The sequence below is a fragment of the Salvelinus fontinalis genome, chromosome 30, assembly GCF_029448725.1.
Source record: "Salvelinus fontinalis isolate EN_2023a chromosome 30, ASM2944872v1, whole genome shotgun sequence".
Classification (NCBI taxonomy): Eukaryota; Metazoa; Chordata; class Actinopteri; order Salmoniformes; family Salmonidae; genus Salvelinus; species Salvelinus fontinalis.
This window is the reverse complement of record NC_074694.1, coordinates 42,355,740-42,382,518: the sequence shown is the minus strand read 5'-3', so window position 1 is coordinate 42,382,518 and position 26,779 is coordinate 42,355,740. Positions and strand designations below refer to the sequence as shown.

Below are 26,779 nucleotides of genomic sequence, written 5' to 3'. Positions count from 1 at the left end.
CCCTGAAACTGAAAACATCCCCACAGCATGATGCTGCCACCACCATGCTTTACCGTAAGGATCATCTTGGCTAGGTGATGAGCGGTGCCAGGTTTCCTCCAGACGTGATGCTTGGCATTCAGGCCAAAGAGTTCAATCTTGGTTTCATTAGACCAGAGAATCTTGTTTCTCATGGTCTGAGAGTCCTTTAGGTGCCTTCTGGCAAACTCCAAGCGAGCTGTCATGTGCCTTTTACTGAGGAGTGGCTTCTGTCTGGCCACTCAAGCATGAAGGCCTGATTGGTGGAGTGCTGCAGGGATGGTTGTCCTTCTGGAAGGTTCTCCCATCTCCACAGAGGAACTAAGGGAGCTATGTCAGATAGACCATTGGATTCTGACCAATGCCCTTCTCCCCTGATTGCTCAGTTTGGCCGGGCGGCCAGCCCTAGGAAAAGTATTGGTGGTTCCAAACTTCTATTTAAGACTGTGTTCTTGGGGACCTTCAATGCTGCAGAAATGTTTTGGTAACCTTCCCCAGATCTGTGCCTCGACCCAAACCTGTCTCGGAGCTCTACAGACAATTCATTCGACCTCATGGCTTGGGTTTTGCTCTGACTTGCACTGTTAACTTTGGGACCTTATATAGACAGGTGCGTGGCTTTCCAAATCATGCCCAATCAATTGAATTTACCAGAGGTGGACTCCAATCTAGTAGTAGAAACATCTCAAGGATGATCAATGGAAACAGGATGCACCTGAGCTCAATTTCGAATCTCATAGCAAAGGGTCTGAATAATTATGTAAATAAGGTATCTTCTACAAACCTGTTTTCACTTTGTCATTATGGAGTTTTGTGTGTAAATTGATGAGAATAAGTCTCTAAGGTAAGACAATGAAAACAGTGAAGGGCTCTGAATACTTTCCGAATGCACTGGAAGAGGACCGAAAATCAGGCTGAGGATGGAGCACGAGCCTACCTTCTCTCGCTGCTGTATACACCAGAGGCAACGGCACAGTGGCTGACCTGGAGAGCTGATCTGCCACTGGGAGTGAGACAGACCAAGCTGCCCCCGTGTGGACAGGACGCTAGAGCCAAAGACGCCAATTGCCATGAATCTACAGACGTGGGTAAGACAGATTGGCCGTTTTTGAAACAGCAAATGAATCTACAGACGTGGGTAAGACAGATTGGCCGTTTTTGAAACAGCAATTTGAAGTAGAGGGTGCATTGCACGAATGGAATGAGGAAACTAAACTAATGAAACTAATGAGAGGGTTTGGGGTTTGGGGTTTTAGGCTGGGTTTCTGTACAGCACTTCGAGATATTAGCTGATGTACGAAGGGCTATATAAAATAAAATTGATTGATTGATTGATGAGAGCTATTAGTGAAGAGGAAATGGAACAGTTATGACCATTACTGCAGGGGGGGGGGGGGGCAACATGAACACTGGGGTGATGTTGGATGGATGGATGGGTTACACCTTAGCTGTAATACACCTCAGCACAAGTCTATTAATCAGAGCGAGGGAAACAATAGCACAGATGCTAAAATGCCAAGAGAGGATCATGTGAGCACAGATGTTAGCACTGATGCTAATGTGCATGGGAATCTCAACGTAGATGCTAATGTTAGCCAGGACGCTAACCCTAGCCCCAAATGTAGCAGTAGTGACACAGCGACAGCAGCAGGGGAAATGGCTGATACTGACTGCTTTGAGGCTCAAAGTAGGTCGGTTTGATGGACAAGCATCATGGGAAGCGTTCGAAGCCAAGTTTGAGGTAGTGGCTGCAACTAACAGGTGGTCCACTACAGAGAGAGCAGTACCTTTGGTTATTTCACTGGAAGGGGAAGCGCAGCGAGTACTACTGGAACTGTCTGAACAGGAGATCCAGGATCCCCAGGCTATTGCAACTGCAATAGCACTGCGGTTTGGTCAGCCGGTGCCAGCCGTGGATAAGGCATCAAAAGTTTGCTGAGTGAGTCCCGAAGCCCATGTAGACATCAGTTGTTTATGCCGCTGAGATTAGATATATTTGGCATAGAAAGGATACCCCCAGTTCTCAGACAGCGTTGTCATGACCCTGGGTACAGAGGCTTTTATCAAGGGGCTAACACCAGACACTCTGCAAACAGGTCCGCCTTAGTGTATCAGAGACGCTATACACTAACGAAGGCCCAGACTGTCAAGGAAGTCCTCAAAAAAGGGCAGGCCACCTCAAATGGGAGACCCCATCCCCAAACGTACCAGGTGCGAATTCCAAGCCCCCCACCTCAATCAGCGGCAGACAAAACCTCAACAAGATGCCTGCCCCGGCCCGATGGTGGACCACCGGATTTATCACAATAAATCTACTGGCGCTGTGGCCGTAAAGGCCACCAGATGAGATATGGCACCCTTGTAGAGCCACTACAGAACCACAATGTTTGGGAAACAGCATGGACCCAGTGCAGTAGGGGCACAGCTGGGCTCCACATCAAAAACCCCACTCAGAGAGACTACCACTGGTGAATAGTGTCTGTCCTGCCCCTTATCACCTACCTCCTTAACACCCTGACAGCTGTCAGATACCTGTGCAAATAGGAGGCCAGAGTATGGAGCCCCTCGTTGATACATGGTCCACCGTTACACTGATCAACAATTACCTATTGCCCCCCCACATCTACCTGGGCGCTGTTGGTGTCCCATTGGTCACTGTCAGGCTCCAATGATGGGATCAGCCCATTTGGATATGCATATAGCTTGCCAAACTTTCCACCACCCCATCTGGGTTGCCGAAGTCATGGTTTTACACATCTGGTGCAGCACCGAATCAATACAGGCGATGTTATTATGTAGTTAAATTGGTAAAAACAAAGTCAAATTGATCGTATGATTGTATAATTGATTCGTTAATGCATAAATGTTTGTCTGAAAAATGTTGACGTAAAAAATTTAAAATATTTTTGTGTCAAGAAGCAGTGCGGCTTGGCAGGGTCGTGTTTCGGAGGATGCATGACTCTCAACCTTCGCCTCTTCCGAGTCCGTATGGGAGTTGCAGCGATGTGACAAGACTGTAACTACCAATTGGATATCCCGAAATTGGGGCGAAAAAGGACAAAAATGTAATAAATCAAAATTATTATAATGATATTGAGCTCAAAAGATGCTCAATAATTGAACAGCGCAGTAGCTGAGTTTATCCCACACAAAAATACTGTCATGTCTGCTCCCGCTCTTCCCCTTCCCTGGCGCTTGAGGGCACAAGGCTGCCCTGCATCATGCACTCCTATCATCCATTAGGCACACCTGCCTTCCCTCGTCACACGCATCAACGATATTGGACTCACTCATCACCTGTTATTACTTCCCCTATATTTGTCAGTCCCCCAGCTCTGTTCCCCGCTTCTGCATTGATTGTCTTTTGTTTGTGTTACCTATTTTCTGACGCTGTTCCTGTCTCGTTCCATGTCCATTCTTCCTTAAATGCTTGACTCCCTGTACCTGCTTCGTCTCTCCAGCGGCATCCCATGTAACAGAATGCAGAAGCCATCACATGAAGCATCGGAGAGTACTGGCGTTCCGGTTGGTATGGTGGCATCGGCTCTGGGTCGCCACCGATGGAACCGGGGGTGCCTAGCCAGCTCGTCGGGCTTCCACGCCCTAGCTGGCTCGAGAGGTTTCCTTGCCTCGGTTAGCTCGGATGGCGCCCATCTCACGTCGGGCCTCAGCCGGATCGTCAGTTCTTGTTCGCCCAAACGGTCCCGGAGTTGTTTTGTTTGTTTTTTGTTTTGTTGGTGACGTCGGGGTGGATTCTGCCGCCGATGGAACCAGGGGTGCCTAAGCTAGCCCGTCGGGCTTTCACACCCTGGCTGGCTCAAGAAGTTTCCTTGCCTCGGTTGACTCTGCGGCTTTCCATCCCACGTCACACTCCACTGGATCTTCGTGCTTCCTCTCTGCAGCGGGATCGACAGTCGTCTTGCCTCAGCCGGATTGTCGGGCTTACATGCCTCAACCGGCTTGCCCAGCGCCCATGTCTCGGCCGGTTCGCCCAGGTGGGACGCCGGGCCCCTAGAGGGGGGGAGGGGGGGGGGGGGGTACGGTCACGTCTGCTCCCGCTCTTCCTCCCCTGGTGCTTGAGGGTGCCAGGCTGCCCTACATCACGCACTATCAACCATTACGCACACCTGCCTTTCCTCGTCACGCTCATCAGCGATATTGTACTCACCTGGACTCACTCATCTCATCACCTGTTATTACCTCCCCTATATTTGTCAGTTCCGCAGCTCTGTTCCCCGCTTCTGCATGGATTGTCTTTTGTTTGTGTTCCCTGTTTGCTGACGCTGTTCCTGTCTCGTTCCATTTCCGTTCTTTATTAAATGTTCGACTCCCCGTAACTGCTTCGTCTCTCCAGCATCATCCCATGTGACAGTCACTTAAATATTCCTGGCTAGGAACTAATGTTAACAAACCAGTGCACAATACTATAGACTAAACATAGATCCTCAACTGCAAAATATCTTTATCGGAGTGTGTGAGTGCAGTGGCGATTTTAGCATGTAAATCTTGGTAGGGCAAACGTTTTGGGGGGGATGCATGCCAGCAAAGCCACTACACAACACGAAACAATACATTAATTGCACTATAACGGTGACAAACGGTGCTCACAAACTGTTAGGGCCTAAATAAAGCTGTCCCAACAGCAGAGCTTTCTTTTCAGCACTATGGAGTGAATCCTTACCACCGCTACACCTGGCCATCAGCGGAGCCTTGTCTGGCTGTGAGACAGTTCATTCAGCCTAATTTACTGCCTTTTTAAAAAACATAGCTGACATGGCTTACTTGCTTAAAACATATGCGTTTTTACTGACAATTGAGATGTACAAACTATGGCATAAGGGGACGACAAGCGGATAAGAGGCCATACGTAATTTCGATTATGACATTAATGAGCGAGCTAGGATGGACGTAGTCAATATAACTATTTGTTCAGTTTGAAATGTACAGCAATAGAATTCAGAACATGGGCCGTTCTTACAGTGTTCTCCCTGCACACCAAGTCAGAAACGTAGGATGAATAAACGGTGCACAGACAATGAAAGCTCTTACAATATTTAATGATTAAATTTCTTTAAAACAGGCTATAGGCTACATGTGGTCACCAAGTCAGAGCAGTAGGCTAAGCTATGAAGGGGAAAGGGACCAAATTATTAGGGTGAGGCACATGGGCTACTAACAGCTTACTACACAATATACACTTAGTATTACTTTCTTAGCTACAGTATACATATGTCCCTGGCATATTACATAATTTATGCAACAGCATACATTTTTGGACTCACCTTGTTATGCCGTTCTTACTTGAACAGGAAGGTGGCATGGAGGTCCTTCTTGTGGGCAAATTTTGTCGTCAAAATTACTGGGAACTCGGGAAAAAACAATCATGACGTCAGTGATCTTCAAGTCGGAGCCTAGAGGCCGGAGTTCCCAAATTGGAATTCCGAGTTGGATGACTGTTCAAAACATATTTTCCCAGTCAGAGCTCGTTTTTTTCCAAGTTCCCAGTTGTCTTGAACTCACTGAAGTCTGAGATTTCCCAGTTCTGAGTTTCCAGTTGTATTGAATGTGTCAGAAGTCATACTCCATTGACAGCATGGCCAATGTATTCAACATTTTCTGGCCCATGGCATGTGAATGTTTTTTTCCTTTTAAGCTTGGAAAAGAGACCCTTAAACCCAGACTTGGACCACATACCTATTCCACTGAATAGCAGGCTAGTGATTAATTTTCAATGCTTGCAGTTAGCCACTGATTCCTTCCAAACCACTCATTGTTGAATTTGTGATTTCCAACTTGTAATGTTTATGTCCAATGGCCGATGAGCACCGAAAAGTTATCTATAATTTCTCTTCATATTTATTTTTAATTGAACCTTTAACTAGTTAACTATTTAATTAGGCATTTGACAGTCATTGAAAAGGATTTGCCAGTAGATTGTCGACTTGATTCATGATGATGACTGCTTGTCTAGCTTGCTAGCTAAGATTTTGAAGTATGTTGTTGACATGATCAGTCCAATCAAAGCTACGGTAGATATGTGATTTCACAGAATTTTATCTGTGGCCAATGACCTTCAGCCTTCTTGGATGGGCACGTCTATCTAATATAAATCTATGGCAGAACCTATAGTAAGGTGTATGAATTTTCAAGCTCTCCTCGTAGATCTTGCGGTGACGTAATGTCCCCACGAGTGACAGAACACACACAGAACACAATCACGACGCAACTAGAGAACATTATCAACCCCTACGCTCTGTTTTTTCCACTGGCTGACCCACCACAACAGAAAGCACTGAGCTAGGCTGAAACACCTGCATTTTGGTGCTGCCTTACTCAAGAAAGCAAAAGTTAGACCATATCTATTTTTTTTTTACATTGTTTGCAAACTAATGTTTGACGCATTAATGCCAAAATAACGTGCAAAACTGGAGCATCTGAATGACAAGTCACCACTGTGTGTGTGTGTGTGTGTGTGTGTGTGTGTGTGTGTGTTTGTGTGCATGGAGAGTGTAAATAGATCTTTGTCTGGCTCAGTCCTTACCCACTGCTCTAATTTGAAGTGAATACAAAACAACCTGTGATTTGTAGTACATCACAAACATTGTCGATCAGCCACTCTCCTGTCCATCACACTAATCACACGTACAGAACCTCAGAACCCTGGGAATAGAGTGTGACTGGGATCAAAATAAACTCTCCTATCTAAATCTGCATTCAGAGTGTCTGTATTACTTCATGGTTTCCCTAGCCATGTATGATGGGCCTTATTTTCCCAGGGATGGGCCTCTTCTTTAGGGCAGTAGGTAAAATAAGGACAACTATCCCTGTCACAAGAGCCCAAGTCCTGAGATTGACCTCAAGAAGCCTAGGAACGCAGCAGCTTGCCAAAGCTTCATGTTTACAAGATCTTTCCAAAGGCCTGCCTCAAACTGACTATCTCCAAGAACACCAAGAGAGATGTGTTTGGAAGACCTACAAAGAGATGAGTAGCTGTGGGGGAGATGGGGATCAGACGTGCTGAAAGACCACAACAGGACAATGTGTTACTGAACGAGACTGCACTCAAAGCCAGGCTGTGGAGCACCCAGAGTTCACATAGCTGGAGATCCAGGCTGTAGGGATGATACTAGTTAGGAGGAAAATGTATTCTCTCCTCCCCTCCGTCATTCTACAGTCAGGAAATCAGAACTTGAGGGGGAATGATTTATAGGCTCGCTTCGCACCACAAATGTGGGCCTTGGTTTAAAGTAACAGACAGCTAGGGATGTTCTTCGGAATCAGCATGTGATGTTGGAAATGGACTGCTTGAGAAGAGAAGGTAATCTACCTACAGGTAAATGCCAAAATAAAGGAACCACTTGAGTAAATGAGGGATACAAAGTTCATTAAAAGCAGGTGCTTCCACACGTGTGGTTCCTGAGTTACTTAAGCAATTAACATCCCATCATGCTTAGGGTAATGTATAGAAATGCTCAGTTGCCCAATTGTTGGGATACCATGGCTAGAAGAAGAGATCTCAGTGACTGAAAGGGGGGTTCTCTAATGAGTATGGGGGTTTAAAGAGTGTGTGTGTGTCAGTGGAGGCTGCTGAGGGGAAGATGGCTCATAATAATGGCTGGAATGGTGCAACTGGAATGGCATAAAACACGTGGAAATCATGTGTTTGATGTTTTTGATACCATTCCACTTATTCTGCTCCAGCCATTACCACGAGCCCGTCCTCCCCAATTAAGGTGCCACCAACCTCCTGTGGTGTGTGTGTACTGTATGTGTGTGTGTCTCAGTCACCAGATCTCAACCCAATTAAACTTATTGGAAATGCTAGAGTGACGCCTGAGACAGCTTTTTCCACCACCATCAACAAAACAACCAATTTATGGAATTTCTCGGGGAAGAATGGTGTCGCATCCCTCCAATAGAGTTCCAGAGACTCGTAGGATCTATGCCAAGCTCTCACAGTCTCATGTAAAATTAGATGTTCAAACATCATATTTTGAAATTGTTGCAAATGTCAAATTTTGAAGTGTTTAAGGTTAAGTTTAGGCATTAACGCCGAATGGTTATGATGAGGGTTAAGGTTTGGGAAAGGCTTAAAACAAAAATGTAAAAAACACATTTTTATCGCTGGATTTGAACTTGCAATCCTAACCCAAACCTTAAACTTTACCTTAACCATTTAGAGTTAATGCCTAACCTTAAAAATTCTGAGATAATGACTAAACTTAACCTTAATTGCACTTTCTATCGCTGGATTTGAACTTGCAACCTTTTGAATCAGATGCTTATGCCCATCCACCATCCATGTCCATAAGGCCCTAATAAAACAGAAACCTACTTGAAGTCATAGGTTGACCCGTTTTCACGTCTGCCGACGTCCTCAGACATGGATAGCCTTTGAATAATTACTTGTATTCACGGATGACCTGGTTGGCCAAGGAACATTGGAGCTGTTCTGGCAGCTTGTGGTGGCCCAAATGCCCTTTAAGACACGTTATGTTGGTGTTTCCTTTATTATGGCAGTTACCAGTATGTTAGAAAGAGGCCAAGGAGACCTTGTGTTGCCATGGCACCCACCTACAAAACACTTCATGCAGTTCATCAACCTGCATAGGGGTCAGCTAGCTGTCAAAGAAGCATGTTTACTAAATAAGCAGGTTTACTATACAGTACAGAGCACCCAGAGGAGACTATTTCCATTTATTTTTGCCATTATATGAAAATTGTCATGAAAATATTTTTGTAATTTATTGAACCTTTTAAATTATGTTCATAATCCAAATATGTGTAATGGGCCATGCAGCAACAAAATTCCCCCTCAGAGTTACTAAACCGCACCTGAGGGAACTCCAGCTTACTGGGAACATCAAACACTTGGCAAGGCTTCAATAAAGTAATTGTAATTTACAATGCCCGGATGTAGTGAAAATCCCACAGGCTAAGATAATGATTACAAGTGCCTTTTTGAAAATAAAAGTAACTATCTACGTATGTAATACTGTAATAAAATTGTATGCAATCATACATAAAATGGACATGCTGTCTTAGTTTAGAAGTGTGGAGTTGAATCTTGTTACTATCTACTATACCACCGACAGTAGCCTACACAGCCTATACAGTGGTCAAACCTGAGCACAGGCCTCTAACAGTTAATAAGCACATTTCACGTTCATCCTACACCTCTCAAGAGCTTAGTGAGAGAGATGCTCCACTGTGGAATTGACGTCACTACTGTTCTTACCTGGAAGTTGCCCACCACGATGAGTCCTGCAGCACAGATCCAGCCAGTGGAGAGGCTGGTCGTGTTGAGGACACAGTTCTGGTGCTTCTCTATGACGTGGGCATACCGCAGCAGTCCTATCAACATCACTGGGGGAGGGAGGAGAGAGGGATAAGATGAAGAAAAAAACAAAGATTTTAATTTTCACCTAACTATCAAACAGAGAGAGCCACTCATCTGTTGACGGTTCACTATCAAATCTGCTAGAGCATGGAAGTAACATCAAACAAAACTCTATATGTGCCACTTGCAGAGTAAAGGAAAGGGGGATACCTAGTCAGTTGTACAACTGAATGCATTCAACTGAAATGTGTCTTCCACATTTAACCCAACCCCTCTGAATCAGAGAGGTGGGGGTAGGGAGTAACCTTGTACTGTACATCTTCTTCCCAATCCACTACATATTCCCCCACTTTTGGTTGTGAGTTGCAAGATGGAAAAGATGATAGAGGGCCAAGACATCACTAGGGCCAAGACGTGCAAGCTTTGCCAAGTTGTTAACAACTGGAAACCACGTTGTGTGCCAATTCCTAACGGCTGTTTACCAAGCTGCCCAATGAAGGCTTCTCTGCATTCACACAACACTTCCAAGAACAGCAAACCGTTCTCCCACAATTCCATTGGATGCACATGGTGGTGTTCACATCTGGTGTCCATATCACCGCCAAGCGAGTGAGTGTGTAAAGATGTGTGTGTCGTCAGTGAGAACACGGGCTGTTCTTTGATAATACAGCGGATAATGCTATAAAAATCCCTGTTTGGTAGTGATTTTTAGGCAAATTCACCAGTTAGAATCTACTTTGTGGTTAGTGGGGTTTCAGACATGACCATTCTTCTCATCTCATCTGAGGAAAGCTTTGATGTGTGGGAGATTTCCAAGGTGTGTGTGTGTGTGTGTGTGTATGTATGTGTGTCACCTGTAGTAAGTAAAACAAAGAATACAGTTTCACTGTTAGAGTACGCTCAACGCCTGCTAAAAGAACAGTAAACATGACCCTGTCCTTTTCTCTCTGACCTCTGACCTGCCTGGTTTTAAAAGGGTTAAGAAATGGTTCTCACAGTACTGAATTACCTCACAGGTTCTGCTTGCCATACTGTGTTTGTTTATGCTTTCAACAGGTCATTAAAATATTTGAAGTACTGTAGATGTGCAACTGATCAGAACACTGTGTTCTCGACCCAAGGAGTGAATGTTTGTAAATCCAATTCAAATTCACTCAATTCTTTGCTTCTACTGTAAGCTGCAAAATATTTTCCAAGATGTTGACTATGATGATGTATTACTGGCTACATACCACATAACAAACCATGAGCTTTCAGAAAAGTTTGGTGTTTTCTCTTATGACCATGGTGATCACTGTTTTCAGCCTGTGTTCGTAATGGCTGATCAGTGAAACAACCTGTCCTGATTTGTCATCGACGCTTGCTAAAAAAACTTTCATGAGCAAGCCTTCCTTCATGAACTGGCCTCTGTAAAATGCTATATAATCAGCTTGATCCCCTCTGTCGAAGACGCTTGGACTTCTTTTTTTATATTTTCAGTGGTATTTTTAACAAGCACCCCCCATAAAGAACATTTGAATTAAAAACAGGTTCAGCCCCTGGTTCGACTGTGATCTTGCAGAGTTACTCCACCTCAAGAATTGCATTTGGCGAAAGGCTCGGCACACGCATATTCAGGCTGACTGGCTCTCGTTCAGGTAAATGAGAAATAAGTGCTCTCAGGCTATCCGGAAAGCCAAAGTTAGTGACTTTAAGGACACATTACACTTTCAAGATGGCGTAGCAGTCGGACGTGTGTTTGTCTTGTCCCGTCTTGTCCCGCGTAAATAGTCCTCGTATTTTTCGTATACATTTCGAATATATTTTAATTTCACTTTCCATCTAGGAACTGAATATACATTCCTGCAACCCGCCTCACCCAATGTGGTACGGATCTGCTATTTTTTTTTATACTTAGAACCGTAACCCCAATCAGAAGCTAGCCAGATAACTAGCTAGTAGTCAGTTAGCCACTGCTGCGGTCTTCACCCTTAACTCGGACACCAGCCAGCTTCAGCTCGGGCCAATACCTGCCAGTCTGCAGGCGCGATATCAACCCAGAGCATATAGGACTGCTTTTTCTCGACCACATCACAGGATTCCTGACGCAAGCTCTGGACAATTACACCGGATCATCGCAGCTAGCTAGCTGCAACCGAGTGGCTACTACTGGCTAACATCTCTGTCCCGAAACAAGCACCAGTTTGCCTCGAGCTAGGCCCATCTGCCGGCTAGCCGAAGAGGTCTACCAGCAAATTCTTGGGCTACAATACCTCTTTTGCCAATTGGACTGGACCCTTTATTGCCGACACGGAGCCCCGCCGATCCATCACGACTGGTCTGCCGACGTAATTGTCCGAGGTTGTTTCAACAGGCTTTTCCATTGCGACTTTTCCGAATACCCATCTGCTAATCATTAGCTGTCTTATCGGCTGCTATCTGAATAAGTATATCGGACAATTTTTTTTTTTTTTTTCTTGGGTCACTATATCTATTTTGCCAATTGGATCGATCCCCTCTACCACACGGAACCCCACTAATCTACCGACGGAAACGCACGAGGTGACAAAGAAATAAAAATAATAAAAATAAAAATAAAAAATAGACCTCCATCCTATGTTATCTTGCTACCGATAGCCAGCTACCCGGCCAGCTGTCTGGATCGCCGTGACCCCAACCAACCTCTACTCACTGGACCCTTATGATCACTCGATTAAGCATGCCTCTCCTTAATGTAAATATGCCTTGTCCATTGCTGTTCTGGTTAGTGTTTATTGGCTTATTTCACTGTAGAGCCTCTAGCCCTGCTCACTATATATCCAACCTTTCAGTTCCACCACCCACATATGCGATGACATCACCTGGTTTCAATGATGTTTCTAGAGACAATATCTCTCTCATCATCACTCATTACCTAGGTTTACCTCCACTGTATTCACATCCTACCATACCTTTATCTGTAAATTATTCCTTGAAGCTATTTCATCGCCCCCAGAAACTTCCTTTTACTCCCTGTTCTAGACGTTCTAGACGACCAATTCTCATAGCTTTTAGCCGTACCCTTATCCTACTCCTCCTCTGTTCCTCTGGTGATGTAGAGGTGAATCCAGGCCCTGCAGTACCTAGCTCCACTTCTATTCCCCAGGCGCTCTCTTTTGATGACTTCTGTAACCGTAATAGCCTTGGTTTCATGCATGTTAACATTAGAAGCCTCCTCCCTAAGTTTGTTTTGTTCACTGCTTTAGCACACTCTGCCAACCCAGATGTTTTAGGCGTGTCTGAATCCTGGCTTAGGAAGACCACCAAAAATTCTGACATTTTCATCCCTAACTACAAGATTTTCAGACAAGATAGAACGGCCAAAGGGGGCGGTGTTGCAATCTACTGCAAGGATTGCCTGCAGAGTTCTGTTTTACTATCCAGGTCTGTACCCAAACAATTTGAACTTCTACTTTTAAAAATCCACCTCTCTAAAAGCAAGTCTCTCACTGTTGCCGCCTGCTATAGACCACCCTCTGCCCCCAGCTGTGCTCTGGACACCATATGTGAACTGATTGCCCCCCATCTATCTTCAGAGCTCGTGCTGCTAGGCGACCTAAATTGGAACATGCTTAACACCCCAGCCATCCTACAATCTAAGCTTGATGCACTCAATCTCACACAAATTATCAATGAACCTACCAGGTACCACCCCAATTCCGTAAACACGGGTACCCTCATAGATATCATCCTAACCAACTTGCCCTCCAAATACACCTCTGCTGTTTTCAACCAAGATCTCAGCGATCACTGCCTCATTGCCTGCATCCGTAATGGGTCAGCGGTCAAACGACCTCCACTCATCACTGTCAAACGCTCCCTGAAACACTTCAGCGAGCAGGCCTTTCTAATCGACCTGGCCGAGGTTTCCTGGAAGGATATTGATCTCATCCCGTCAGTAGAGGATGCCTGGTCATTTTTTTTAAATGCCTTCCTCACCATCTTGAATAAGCATAGCCCATTCAAGAAATTTAGAACCAGGAACAGATATAGCCCTTGGTTCTCTCCTGACCTGACTGCCCTTAACCAACAGAAAAACATCCTATGGCGTTCTGCATTAGCATCGAACAGCCCCCGTGATATGCAACTTTTCAGGGAAGCTAGAAACCAATATACACAGGCAGTTAGAAAAGCCAAGGCTAGCTTTTTCAAGCAGAAATTTGCTTCCTACAACACAAACTCAAAAAAGTTCTGGGACACTGTAAAGTCCATGGAGAATAAGAACACCTCCACCCAGCTTCCAACTGCACTGAAGATAGGAAACACTGTCACCACCGACAAATCCACTATAATTGAGAATTTCAATAAGCATTTTTCTACGGCTGGCAATGCTTTCCACCTGGCTACCCCTACCCCGGTCAACAGCACTGCCCTCCCCTCTGCTACTCGCCCACGCCTTCCCCATTTCTCTTTCTCCCAAATAGAGTCAGCTGATGTTCTGAAAGAGCTGCAAAATCTGGACCCTTACAAATCAGCCGGGCTAGATAATCTGGACCCTTTCTTTCTAAAACTATCTGCTGAAATTGTTGCCACCCATATTACCAGCCTTTTCAACCTCTCTTTCGTGTCGTCTGAGATTCCCAAAGATTGTAAAGCAGCTGCGGTCATCCCCCTCTTCAAAGGGGGATACACTCTTGACCCAAGGTATATCTCTCTGGTCACCCCCAAAACCAATTCTTCCTTTGGCCGCCTCTCCTTCCAGTTCTCTGCTGCCAATGACTGGAACGAACTACAAAAATCTCTGAAACTGGAAACACTTATCTCCCTCACTAGCTTTAAGCACCAGCTGTCAGAGCAGCTCAGAGATTACTGCACCTGTACATAGCCCATCTATAATTTAGCCCAAACAACTACCTCTTTACCTACTGTATTTATTTATTTTGCTCCTTTGCACCCCAGTATGTCTATCTCTACTTTGCACCTTCTTCCACTGCAAACCAACCATTCCAGTGTTTTTTTACTTGCTATATTGTATTTACTTCGCCACCATGGCCTTTTTTATTATTTTTATTTATATATATATTTTATTTGCCTTCACCTCCCTTATCTCACCTCACTTGCTCACATTGTATATAGACTTATTTTTCACTGTATTATTGACTGTATGTTTGTTTTACTCCATGTGCAACTATGTGTTGTATGTGTCGAACTGCTTTGCTTTATCTTGGCCAGGTCGCAATTGTAAATGAGAACGTGTTCTCAATTTGCCTACCTGGTTAAATAAAGGTGAAATAAAGAAATAAATAAAAAGGAGTAGATCTCTCTCTGTGGGTCTAACCCCAAGAAGTTCTGGAAAACGGTTAAAGACCTGGAGAATAAACCATCCTCCTCACAGCTGCCCTTGTCCCTTAATGTTGATGATGTGGTTGTTACTGACAAGAAGCACATCGCTGAGCTCTTTAATCACCACTTCATTAAGTCAGGATTCCTATTTGACTCAGCCATGCCTCCTTGCCCGTCCATCTCTCACCCCTTCTAATGAGACTAGCCCCAACTGTTTTCCCTCTTTAAAAAAAACCAAAAAGAAACTGTTATAGGCCTATTTCTATTTTGCCCTGTTTATCAAAAGTGTTGGAAAAACTTGTCAATAATCAACTGACTGGCTTTCTTGATGTCTATAGTATTCTCCCTGGTATGCAATCTGGTTTCCGCTTAGGTTATGGATGTGTCACTGCAACCTTAAAGGTCCTCAATGATGTCACCATTGCCCTTGATTCTAAGCAATGTTGTCCTGCTATTTTTATTGGCCAAATCTTTTGATACGGTAGACCAGGTATTCCCAAACTCCCAGGGGTACGCACAATTGTAACGATCGTCGTCATATTCCTCCTCCTCGGATGAGGAGGAGCATGGATCAGACCAACACGCAGCGAGGTATGTGGACATAATGATTTATTAGACAAAACGACGAAACACGAAATAACACTTTAGAAATACAAAATAACAAAACGAACTAAACAGACCTAAACTTACGAACTTACATGAAACGAAGAACACACGAACAGGAACAGACAAACCGAAACAGTCCCGTGTGGTAACATGTACTGACACGGAAGACAACCACCCACAAACAAACAATGTGAAACAACCTACCTTAATATGACTCTCAATCAGAGGAAACGCCAAACACCTGCCTCTAATTGAGAGCCATACCAGGCAACCCATTAACCCAACATAGAAAACACATAACATAGACTACCCACCCAAAACTCACGCCCTGACCAATTAAACACATACCAAACAACAGAAAACAGGTCAGGAACGTGACAACAATGCCATCGGGGGTATGCCAAATAAAAATGTGATTCACATTTTTCTTTGAATAAAATATATATATACACTGCTCAAAAAAATAAAGGGAACACTTAAACAACACAATGTAACTCCAAGTCAATCACACTTCTGTGAAATCAAACTGTCCACTTAGGAAGCAACACTGATTGACAATAAATGTCACATGCTGTTGTGCAAATGGAATAGACAACAGGTGGAAATTATAGGCAATTAGCAAGACACCCCCAATAAAGGAGTGGTTCTGCAGGTGGTGACCACAGACCACTTCTCAGTTCCTATGCTTCCTGGCTGATGTTTTGGTCACTTTTGAATGCTGGCGGTGCTTTCACTCTAGTGGTAGCATGAGACAGAGTCTACAACCCACACAAGTGGCTCAGGTAGTGCAGCTCATCCAGGATGGCACATCAATGCAAGCTGTGGCAAGAAGGTTGTGTCTGTCAGCGTAGTGTCCAGAGCATGGAGGCGCTACCAGGAGACAGGCCAGTACATCAGGAGACGTGGAGGAGGCCAACAACCCAGCAGCAGGACCGCTACCTCCGCCTTTGAGCAAGAAGGAGCAGGAGGAGCACTGCCAGAGCCCTGCAAAATGACCTCCAGCAGGCAACAAATGTGCATGTGTCTGCTCAAACGGTCAGAAACAGACTCCATGAGGGTGGTGTGAGGGCCCGACGTCCACAGGTGGGGGTTGTGCTTACAGCCCAACACCGTGCAGGACGTTTGGCATTTGCCAGAGAGCACCAAGATTGGCAAATTCGCCACTGGCGCCCTGTGCTCTTCACAGATGAAAGCAGGTTCACACTGAGCACATGTGACAGACGTGACAGTCTGGAGACGCCGTGGAGAATGTTCAGCTGCCTGCAACATCCTCCAGCATGACCGGTTTGGCGATGGGTCAGTCATGGTGACCGGTTTGGCTAAATTCCCAATCTGGCCCTCAAACCATCATGGTCACCTAATAATCCCCAGTTTACAATTGGCTCATTCATCCCCCTCCTCTCCCCTGTAACTATTCCCCAGGTCGTTGCTGCAAATGAGAACGTGTTCTCAGTCAACTTACCTGGTAAAATAACGGTAAAATAAAAATAAAAATAAATAAAATGGTGTGGGGTGGCATTTCTTTGGGGGGCCGCACAGCCCTCCATGTGCTCGCCAGAGGTAGCCTGACTGCCATTAGGTACCGAGATGAGATCCTCAGACCCCTTGTGAGACCATATGCTGGTGCGGTTGGCCCTGGGTTCCTCCTAATGCAAGACAATGCTAGACCTCATGTGGCTGGAGTGTGTCAGCAGTTCCTGCAAGAGGAAGGCATTGATGCTATGGACTAGCCCGCCCGTTCCCCAGACCTGAATCCAATTGAGCACTTCTGAGACATCATGTCTCGCTCCATCCACCAACGCCACGTTGCACCATAGACTGTCCAGGAGTTGGCGGATGCTTTAGTCCAGGTCTGGGAGGAGATCCCTCAGGAGACCATCCGCCACCTCATCAGGAGCATGCCCAGGCGTTGTAGGGAGGTCATACAGGCACGTGGAGGCCACACACACTACTGAGCCTCATTTTGACTTGTTTTAAGGACATTACATCAAAGTTCGATCAGCCTGTAGTGTGGTTTTCCACTTTAATTTTGAGTGTGACTCCAAATCCAGACCTCCATGGGTTGATAAATTTGATTTCCATTGATCATTTTTGTGTGATTTTGTTGTCAGCACATTCAACTATGTAAAGAAAAAAGTTTTTAATAAGAATAGTTCATTCATTCAGATCTAGGATGTGTTATTTTAGTGTTCCCTTTATTTTTTTGAGCAGTGTATATATATATTTTTTTAAACAGTACATTTATATTTTACAATGGGACTATACATTTGGGTGAGTTTTTTTTCCTCGTCTGAGTATCCTCGTTTCACTGCCAAAAATAAAATTAAACCATCTAGTGTTCAGTGAAATAACAACACAATATGAAATACAGGTAGCCTAGTCAAATAATTAACTTCTTATGGCTGCAGGGGGCGTATTGAAAAACTGGAAAATATGTGCACATTTTCAAACGGCCTCTTAATCAATTTTTGCTCTTACAATATGCATATATTTACTACTATTGGATAGAAAACAGTCTCTAGTTTCTAAAAACGTTTGAATTATTTCTCTAAGTGGAACAGAACTATTTTTACAGCCCATTTCCTATCCGGAATTGAGATTTCCAAATGCGAGGTCTCTCTTTAAGAGCTTGTCTATAAAAGGTCATGTCACTTAGGACTGTAGAAACACGTCATACGCCTTCCTCTGGGTGTCATGCGGAAGTGAGAGCAGAAAGGACTTGAATATCTCGTCCAGGGACTGAACACAACATCTTGGAGTGAGACCTGCGCACCAAATTTTTTTTTCTGGTCACGAAGTAGAACATGGACTCGGCTCCTGCACAACGCTCGTTAAAGGTGAATATGATCTCTGGCTTCGATATTATTTGATACATGTCACAAAATCATCCTAAAGTATGTTTTTTCAATATAGTTTAATTATATTATTGAAATTTATTCTGGACTTTAGACGTGATGCTTTGGAAGAATTGTTTGAAGAAAGAGAGGTTAGCGCCGCACGGCCAGTGTGCTTGCTAATTCAAGAGGGAAATAGTTCGTTCTGGATCCCAAACAAAGACTGTACTGGACAATGGACCCCTTTACAACATTCTGATGGAATATCAACAAAGATAAGGACCCAATTTGGGATGCTTTTTCATATATCTGTCGAACTGTGCTATGCTACCGTTTGACTAGAATCAATGCTGCCGTGTGCTAGCTAATGTAGTAAGCTAATATAACGATATATTGTGTTTTCGCTGTAAAACACTTCAAAAATCGGAAATATTGTCTCTATTCACACGATCTTTGTCTTTCATTAGCTATCCACCATATATTTTTCTGAAATGTTTTATGATGTATAATTAGTAGTTGACGTTGGTGTCTGTATTTTCTCTGGCTACTCCCGTGCGATTTCAGACTGTAGCTATGATGGGAGCAGTAATGTAAAACTGATTTATAACTAAAATATGCACATTTTTTGAACAAAACATAGATTTATTGTGTAACATGTTATAGGACTGTCATCTGAGGTAGTTTTTTCTAGGTTATTTATGTTGGTTCTAGGTTAGTTAGGTTGGCTTGTGCATGCTACTTGCATCCTACTTGTGCTGTGAAAAATGTCTGTCCTCTTTTTTATTTGGTGGTGAGCTAACATAAATATATGTGGTGTTTTCTCTGTAAAACATTTAAAAAATCGGACATGTTGGCTGGATTGACAAGATGTTTATCTTTCAAATGCTGTATTGGACTTGTTAATGTGTGAAAGTTAAATATTTAAAAAAAATAGATTTTGAATTTCGCGCCCTGCACTTGAGCTGGATGTTGTCATAGGTGTACCGGCGTCGGGCTGCCCCCCTAACTTAACATCCAATCACACTCTCTCGCGGGAAACCTTCACTCTTGCGCAGACATTTAGAAACAAACCATGACAATTTGAAAAATAAGCCACAGGAGCTTTTTGAGCTACAATAAAGACGACTTTCAAGTAGTAAGACATGTATAAAAGCAATAGATACCAATTGTAACGCTCGTCCTCCTCCTCGTCTGAGGATGAGCAAGGATCGGACCAATATGCAGCGTGGTATGTATCCATAGAATATTTATTTGTGAAAGACGAACACGAAGAACACTTGACAAAATACAAAATAACAAAACGACGTGAACAGACCTGTACTTGAGAACATAAAACAAGAACGCACGAACAGGAAGGAACGAACGAACGAATGAACGAACGAACGAACGAACGAAACAGTCCCGTGTGGCACAAACACTGACACAGGAACAATCACCCACAAACAAACAGTGAGAACAGCCTACCTTAATATGGTTCTCAATCAGAGGAAACGTAAAACACCTGCCCCTGATTGAGAATCATATCAGGCTAATGCAATGAACCCAACATAGAAACACATAACATAGAATGCCCACCCAGCTCACGTCCTGACCAACTAATCAAGGCTAAACAAAGGAAATAAGGTCAGGAACGTGACACCAATAATAAGAAGGGGATAGAAGCGTCTTATATGGTGAGCTATCGAGTGGCTAGGACAGGCAGGCCCCATACTATTGTGGATGACTTAATTCTTCCTGCTGTCGCACATATGGCTGGGAAAATGCTGGGGGAAAGGCCAATAAAACTATACAGACAATGCCTTCATCAAACAACACTGTTTCACGACACATCAGTGACATGGCAGGAGATGTTTTGAAACAATTACTGCTTAGCATGCAAGGCAGTGAATTATATGCGTTACAGCTGGATGAGTCAACAGACGTGGCGGGCCTGGCATAGCTCCTGGTATATGTCCGTTATGTTTATGGGGGGTCAGTTAAGGAAGACATCCTCTTATGCAAACCACTGGAAACCAGGACAACATGAGAGGATAGTTAAAGTACTCGACAGCTTGTGACATCTAATGAACTTTGGTGGTCAAGATGTGTTGGTATCTGTACTGATGGTGCAAAAGCCATGACAGGGCGACATAGTGGAGTGGTAACGCTTGTGCAAGTAGTTGCACCCGACGCCATTTGGGTACACTGCAGCATCCACTGAAAGGATCTTGCTGCCAAGGGAATGCCTGACAGCTTGAAAGACGTTTTGGACACTACAGTGAAAATGGTTAACTTTGTTAAAGCAAGGCCCTTGAACTCTGGTGTATTTTCTCCATTATGCAATGATATGGGAAGCGACCATGTAACGCTTTTACGACATACCTTGCTGGTTATCAAGGGGCAAAGTATTGACAGTTTTTTTATTGAGAGATGTGCTTAAAGTTTTCTTTATTGACCATTTATTGTCTGACCGCTGGCATGATGACAAGTTTCTCACACGACTGCCCTATTTGGGTGATGTTTTTTCCTCGCCTGAATGATCTGAATCTAGGATTACAGGGACCTTCCACAACTCTATTCAATGTGTGGGACAAAATTGAGGCTATGATTAAGAAGTTGGAGCTCTTTTCTGTCTGCATTAACAAGGACAACACACAGGTCATTCCATCACTGTATGATTTTTTTGTGTGCATATGAACTCAAGCTTACGGACAATGTCAAATGTGATATAGCGAAGCACCTGAGTGAGCTGGGTGAACAATTACGCAGGTACTTTCCCGAAACGGACGACACAAACAACTGGATTGGTTATCCCTTTCATGTCCTGCCTCCAGTCCACTTACCGATATCTGAACAAGAGAGCCTGATCGAAATTGCAACAAGCGGTTCTGTGAAAATTGAATTTAATCAGAAGCCACTGACAGATTTCTGGAAAGGGCTGTGCTCAGAGTTTCTTGCCTTGGAAAACGCACTGTTAAGACACTGATGCCCTTTGCAACCACGTACCTATGTGAGAGTGGATTCTCGGGCCTCACTGGAATGAAAACTAAATACAGACACAGACTGTGTGTGGAACATGATTTAAGACTGAAACTCTCTCCAGTACAACCCAACACTGCAGAGTTATGTGCATCCTTTCAAGCACACCCTTCTCATTAACCTGTGGTGGGTTATTCACAATTTTTTATAAACAAATAAGGTTTTATATGTAAAATGGCTAAATAAAGAGCAGAATTAGGGATTATTATTATATTATTATTTGTGCCCTGGTTCTATAAGAGCTCTTTGTCACTTCCCACGAGCCGAGTTGTGACACAAACTCACACTCATTCTTATGTTTAATAAATGTATCATACATAGTGTGTGTGACAGGCTTACAATGATGGCAAAAAAACAACATTTGAGAGTGCGCTGACCCTGGTGCTAGAGGTGGTACGCAGTTGGACGTTGAATGTTTGAAGGGGTAAGGGACTATAAAACGTTTTGGAACCACTGCGGTAGACCATTCTATTCTTGAGGGCCGGCTAAAGAGTATTAGTGTCTCTGAGGGGTCTTTGGCCTGGTTTGCTAACTACCTCTCTCAAAGAGTGCAGTGTAAAAAGTCAGAACACCTGCTTTCTCAGCCACTGCCTGTCACCACAAGGTTGTACCCCAAGGTTCAATCCTAGGCCCCACGCTCTTCTCAATTTACATCAATAACATAGCTCAGGCAGTAGGACATTCTCTAATCCATTTATATGCAGATGATACAGTCTTATACTTAGCTGGCCCTCCCCGGATTTTGTGTTAAATGCTCAACAACAAAGCTTTCTTGGTGTCCAACAAGCTTTCCCTACCCTTAACCTTGTTCTGAACACCTCCAAAACAAAGATCATGTGGTTTGGTAAGAGGAATGCCCCTCTCCCCACAGGTGTGATTACTACCTCTGAGGGTTTAGAGCTTGAGGTAGTCACCACAAGTACTTGGGAGTATGGCTAGATGGTGCATTGTCCTTTTCTCAGCACATATCAAAGCTGCAGGATAAAGTTACATCTAGACTTGGTTTCCTCTATCGTAATTGCTCCTCTTTCACCCCAGCTGCCAAACTAACCTTGATTCAGATGACCATCCTACCCATGCTAGATTACAGAGACATAATTTATAGATTGGCAGGTAAGGGTGCCCTCGAGCGGCTAGATGTTCTTTACAATTCGGCTATCAGATTTGCCCCCAATGCATCACTGCACTCTATACTCCTCTGTAAACTGGTTATCTCTGTATACCCGTCGCAAGACCCACTGGTTGATGCTTATTTATAAAACCCTCTCAGGCCTCACTCCCCCCTATCTGAGATATCTACTGCAGCCATCAACATCCGTTCTGCCAGTCACATTCTGTTAAATGTCCCCAAAGCACACTCATCCCTGGGTCTCTCGTCTTTTCAGATCGCTGCAGCCAGCGACTGGAACGAGCTGCAACAAACACTCAAACTGGACAGTTTTATATCCATCTCTTCATTCAAAGACTCAATCATGGACACTCAGTTGTGGCTGCTTTGCGTGATGTATTGTTGTCTCTACCTTCTTGCCCTTTGTGCTGTTGTCTGTGCCCAATAATGTTTGTACCATGTTTTGTGCTGCTACCATGTTGTGCTGCTACCATGTTGTTGTCATGTTGTGTTGCTACCATGCTGTGTTGTCATGTGTTGCTGCCTTGTGATGTTGTTGTCTTAGGTCTCTCTTTGTGTAGTGTTGTCTCTCTTGTCGTGATGTGTATTTTGTCCTATATTTTTATTTATTTTTTATCAATCCCATCCCCGCAGGAGGCCTTTTGCTTTTTTGGTAGGCCGTAATTGTAGTTGTTTGTGTAGTGTTGTCTCTCTTGTCGTGATGTGTATTTTGTCCTATATTTTTATTTATTTTTTATTAATCCCAAAAGGCCTCCTGCGGGGCAGGAGGCCTTTTGCTTTTTTGGTAGGCCGTAATTGTAAGTAATTTGTTCTTAACCGACTTGCCTAGTTAAATACAAGTTAAATAAATGTGCGGGTACACACACACACACACACACACACACACACACACACACACACACACACACACACACACACACACACACACACACACACACACACACACACACACACACACACACACACACACACACACACACACACACACACAGAGAGAGAAACAGCAGAGACAGGTTAATGACAAGTTTCCAAATTCTTGCGTTTTCTCTTTAAAAAACATATAGGAAACAGATGTGCCTTTAGAGACTTGTTCATGTTTAAGCTTATCTGATATATCTCACAGTGAGCAATGCCCTCTGGCCTCCAAAGGTCCAAAGGAATAACCATAAAGTGTAATTATTATTTCAAGACCATCAAACCACTAACCAGCCCTTTGTGGCTTTTAGTGGTGTGTTCTTTTAGTCTGTTAGAGTACGTGATCACTAGCTCTTCAACCCGCAAGCAGTTCCTCTAATCACTACTCGACATAAGAGAGGCCTGTTCAAACAAACTGAACCGTGGGGGATATTACATGTACTGTACTGTTTGATTATCACTTCAAAACCAGCCATTTTAACTGTACTGGGGAGGGGAGAAACTTGTTTGTGTGGATCAACCGTAAAAATGATACAATTGCAAATACTGTAACATAATTCAACCTGAAAAAAGACTATTTGAACAGGGTTCAATAAGCTAATCGTAGGTTTAAGGTCTCCAGTCCTTATTTGGGAAATTCCTCAACAGTTAAGGCTTCTGAGGCTGAATATTCCAAAAAGGCACAGTCTGTGTCAAAGAAGCAGCACTGCTGTAGTTGCCCACGGTCGGGCTGCTGCTTTTAGGTCACGTGAGGTTGGAGTGGGGGACACATACAAAAAGTGCTCCTTTCAGACAGTGGAGTACAGGGGTTAGCAGGGATCATGCAGGGGTTCGGGCATAGCTTTCTGTTTGTGGAACAGAGAACTGGTTAGAGCACAGTCACAGCTGGAAAAACATCGACCTGGAGCTTTAACAACTACATTTAGGGAGGCCCAGTGAGGCCACTCTTTTACAGTAAAAGTATAAGAAGAGGATGACAGAACTACAGAAATACTGACAGTTATGTACAGTGTACTAGGTATGACTAAGTGGATAGCCATCATCAGAAGTAGTCATCGATCTGCATTGTAATCCAAACTATAACAACTTTCTGCCCGGCAAATCATTTTAACTGGTCTTAGAGTAGTCAGTCCATTAAGAATTATGATACTGCAAGCTCATAATGGACTTAATGAAGTATCACTCTTCCTTCCCCAAATAAACAGGAAATGTACTGATACATACTAGAGGTCGAACGATTATGATTTGTCAACGCCGATACCGATACCGATTATTCGAGGACCAAAATAAGCCGATACCGATTAATCAGGCCAATTAATTTTTTATTTTATTTGTAATAATGACAATTACAACAATACTGAATTAACATTTTTAACTTAATATAATACATCAATAAAATCAATTTACCCTCAAGTAAATAATGAAACATGTTCAATTTGGTTTAAATAATGCAAAAACAAAGTGTTGGAGAAGAAAGTAAAAGTGCAATATGTGCCATGTAAGAAAGCTAACGTTTAAGTTCCTTGCTCAGAACATGAGAACTTATGAAAGCTGGTGGTTTCTTTTAACATGAGTCTTCAATATTCCCAGGTAAGAAGTTTTAGGTTGTAGTTATTATAGGAATTATAGGACTATTTCTCTCTATACCATTTGTATTTCATTAACCTTTGACTATTGGATGTTCTTATAGGCACTTTAGTATTGCCAGTGTAACAGTATAGCTTCCATCCCTTTCCTCGCTCCTACCTGGGCTCGAACCAGGAACACAACAACAACAGCCACCCTCGAAGCAGCGTTACCCATGCAGCGCAAGGGGAATAACTACTCCAAGTCTCAGAGCGAGTGACGTTTGAAACACTATTAGCGCACACCCCGCTAACTAGCTAGCCATTTCACATTGGTTACACCAGCCTAATCTCGGGAGTTGATAGGCTTGAAGCATAGCGAACAGCTTCTGGCAAAACGCAGGAAAGTGCTGTTTGAATGAATGCTGTTTGTGCCTGCTGCTGCCTACCACAACTCAGTCAGACTGCTCTATCAAATCATAGACTTAGTTATAACATAATAACACACAGAAATACGAGCATTAGGTCATTAATATGGTCAAATCCGGAAACTATCACCTCGAAAACAAGACGTTTATTCTTTCAGTGAAATACGGAACCGTTCCGTATTTTATCTAACGGGTGGCATCCATAAGTCTAAATATTCCGGTTACATTGCACAACCTTCAATGTTATGTCATAACTACTTAAAATTCTGGCAAATTAGGCGGCCCAAACTGTTGCATATACACTGACTCTGCGTGCAATGAACGCAAGAGAAGTGACACAATTTCACCTGGTTTATATTGCCTGCTAACCTGGATTTCTTTTAGCTAAATATGCAGGTTTAAAAATATAGACTTCTGTGTATTGATTTTAAGAAAGGCATTGATGTTTTTGGTTAGGTACACATTGGAGCAACGATACGCACCGCATCGATTATATGCAACGCAGGACATGCTAGATAAACTAGTAATATCATCAACCATATATAGTTAACTAGTGATTATGATTGATTGATTTATTTTTATAAGATAAGTTTAATGCTAGCTAGCAACTTAACTTGGCTTCTACTGCATTCGCGTAACAGGCAGGCTCCTCGTGTTGTAATCAGGTGGTTAGAGCTTTGGACTAGTTAACTGTAAGGTTGCAAGATTGAATCCCCCGAGCTGACAAGGTAAAAATCTGTCGTTCTGCCCCTGAACGAGGCAGTTAACCCACCGTTCCTAGGCCGTCATTGAAAATAAGAATGTGTTCTTAACTGACTTGTCTAGTTAAATAAAGATTAAATAAAGGTGTAGAAAAAAATATAATAATAATAATACAGATTTCCGATTGTTATGAAAACTTGAAATCGGCCCTAATTAAATCGGCCATTACGATTAATCGGTCGACCTCTAGTACATACCCATGAAGCATCCAGTACTGCAGATGAGGCTGAAGAAGCAACTCTCCGGGGGCACGGTCCCACACTTACTGCAATGGAAACAGAGGGATTTAGTGTCTGAACCTTTTGGCACTGAAACAGACCCGGACATGTTTCCCCCTGGGGAAGAGTCTGGCAGAGACAACAGACCACCTCATGTAGATGGGTAACATGGTGAGCAGATTCTCAGCCACACAGTTGAGAATATATTGGCTGCATCTCAGTACTCTCAAGAGGCTTCCTTTTCTCGTCTGCTTTTCTGTATATGCACTCATTGTGTTGAAGTCCTAGTAGGTGTCCACCGCATTGCATTCACTTATCCTGTGTTTTCAGATCAGTGCAGATGAGGGGAAGAAGACAAGGAGAGGAAGTCAGTTTAGATTATTAAGGAATGTGAAGAACATTGAGAAAACCCAAACATAGGAGAAACACAATCTCACTTTCCCACACACAGGTAAAAACATTCCACAGTATGAAACTGACCAGCGCACAGAAACCCAGTCATTCACAGACTTAATATACAGCACCTGTAAAAGGTACGAGCACAACACTTCTTGTTGACATTCTTCAAGTCAGCATAGTGACACTTCAAAGGCACATAGAGGATCAACTTAACAAAACGTTTCACTTCCTGCCAGAGGGCAGAGG

At 43.5% G+C, this 26,779-nt stretch overlaps 1 protein-coding gene across 1 annotated transcript in view; it reads right to left on the bottom strand.

Moving 5' to 3' along the window:
* The window catches only part of LOC129828533 (transmembrane protein 150A-like), a 30,346-nt gene extending 3,940 nt beyond the window's left edge, over nt 1-26,406 (bottom strand). The window contains exons 1-3 of the mRNA XM_055889548.1: nt 26,285-26,406; nt 26,114-26,181; nt 9,257-9,384 (exon numbers count right to left, since the gene is read on the bottom strand). Coding sequence (XP_055745523.1) covers nt 9,257-9,384; nt 26,114-26,181; nt 26,285-26,406 — 318 coding nt within the window. The remainder of the gene's footprint in view (nt 1-9,256; nt 9,385-26,113; nt 26,182-26,284) is intronic.
* Between the last annotated feature and the right edge of the window lie 373 nt (nt 26,407-26,779).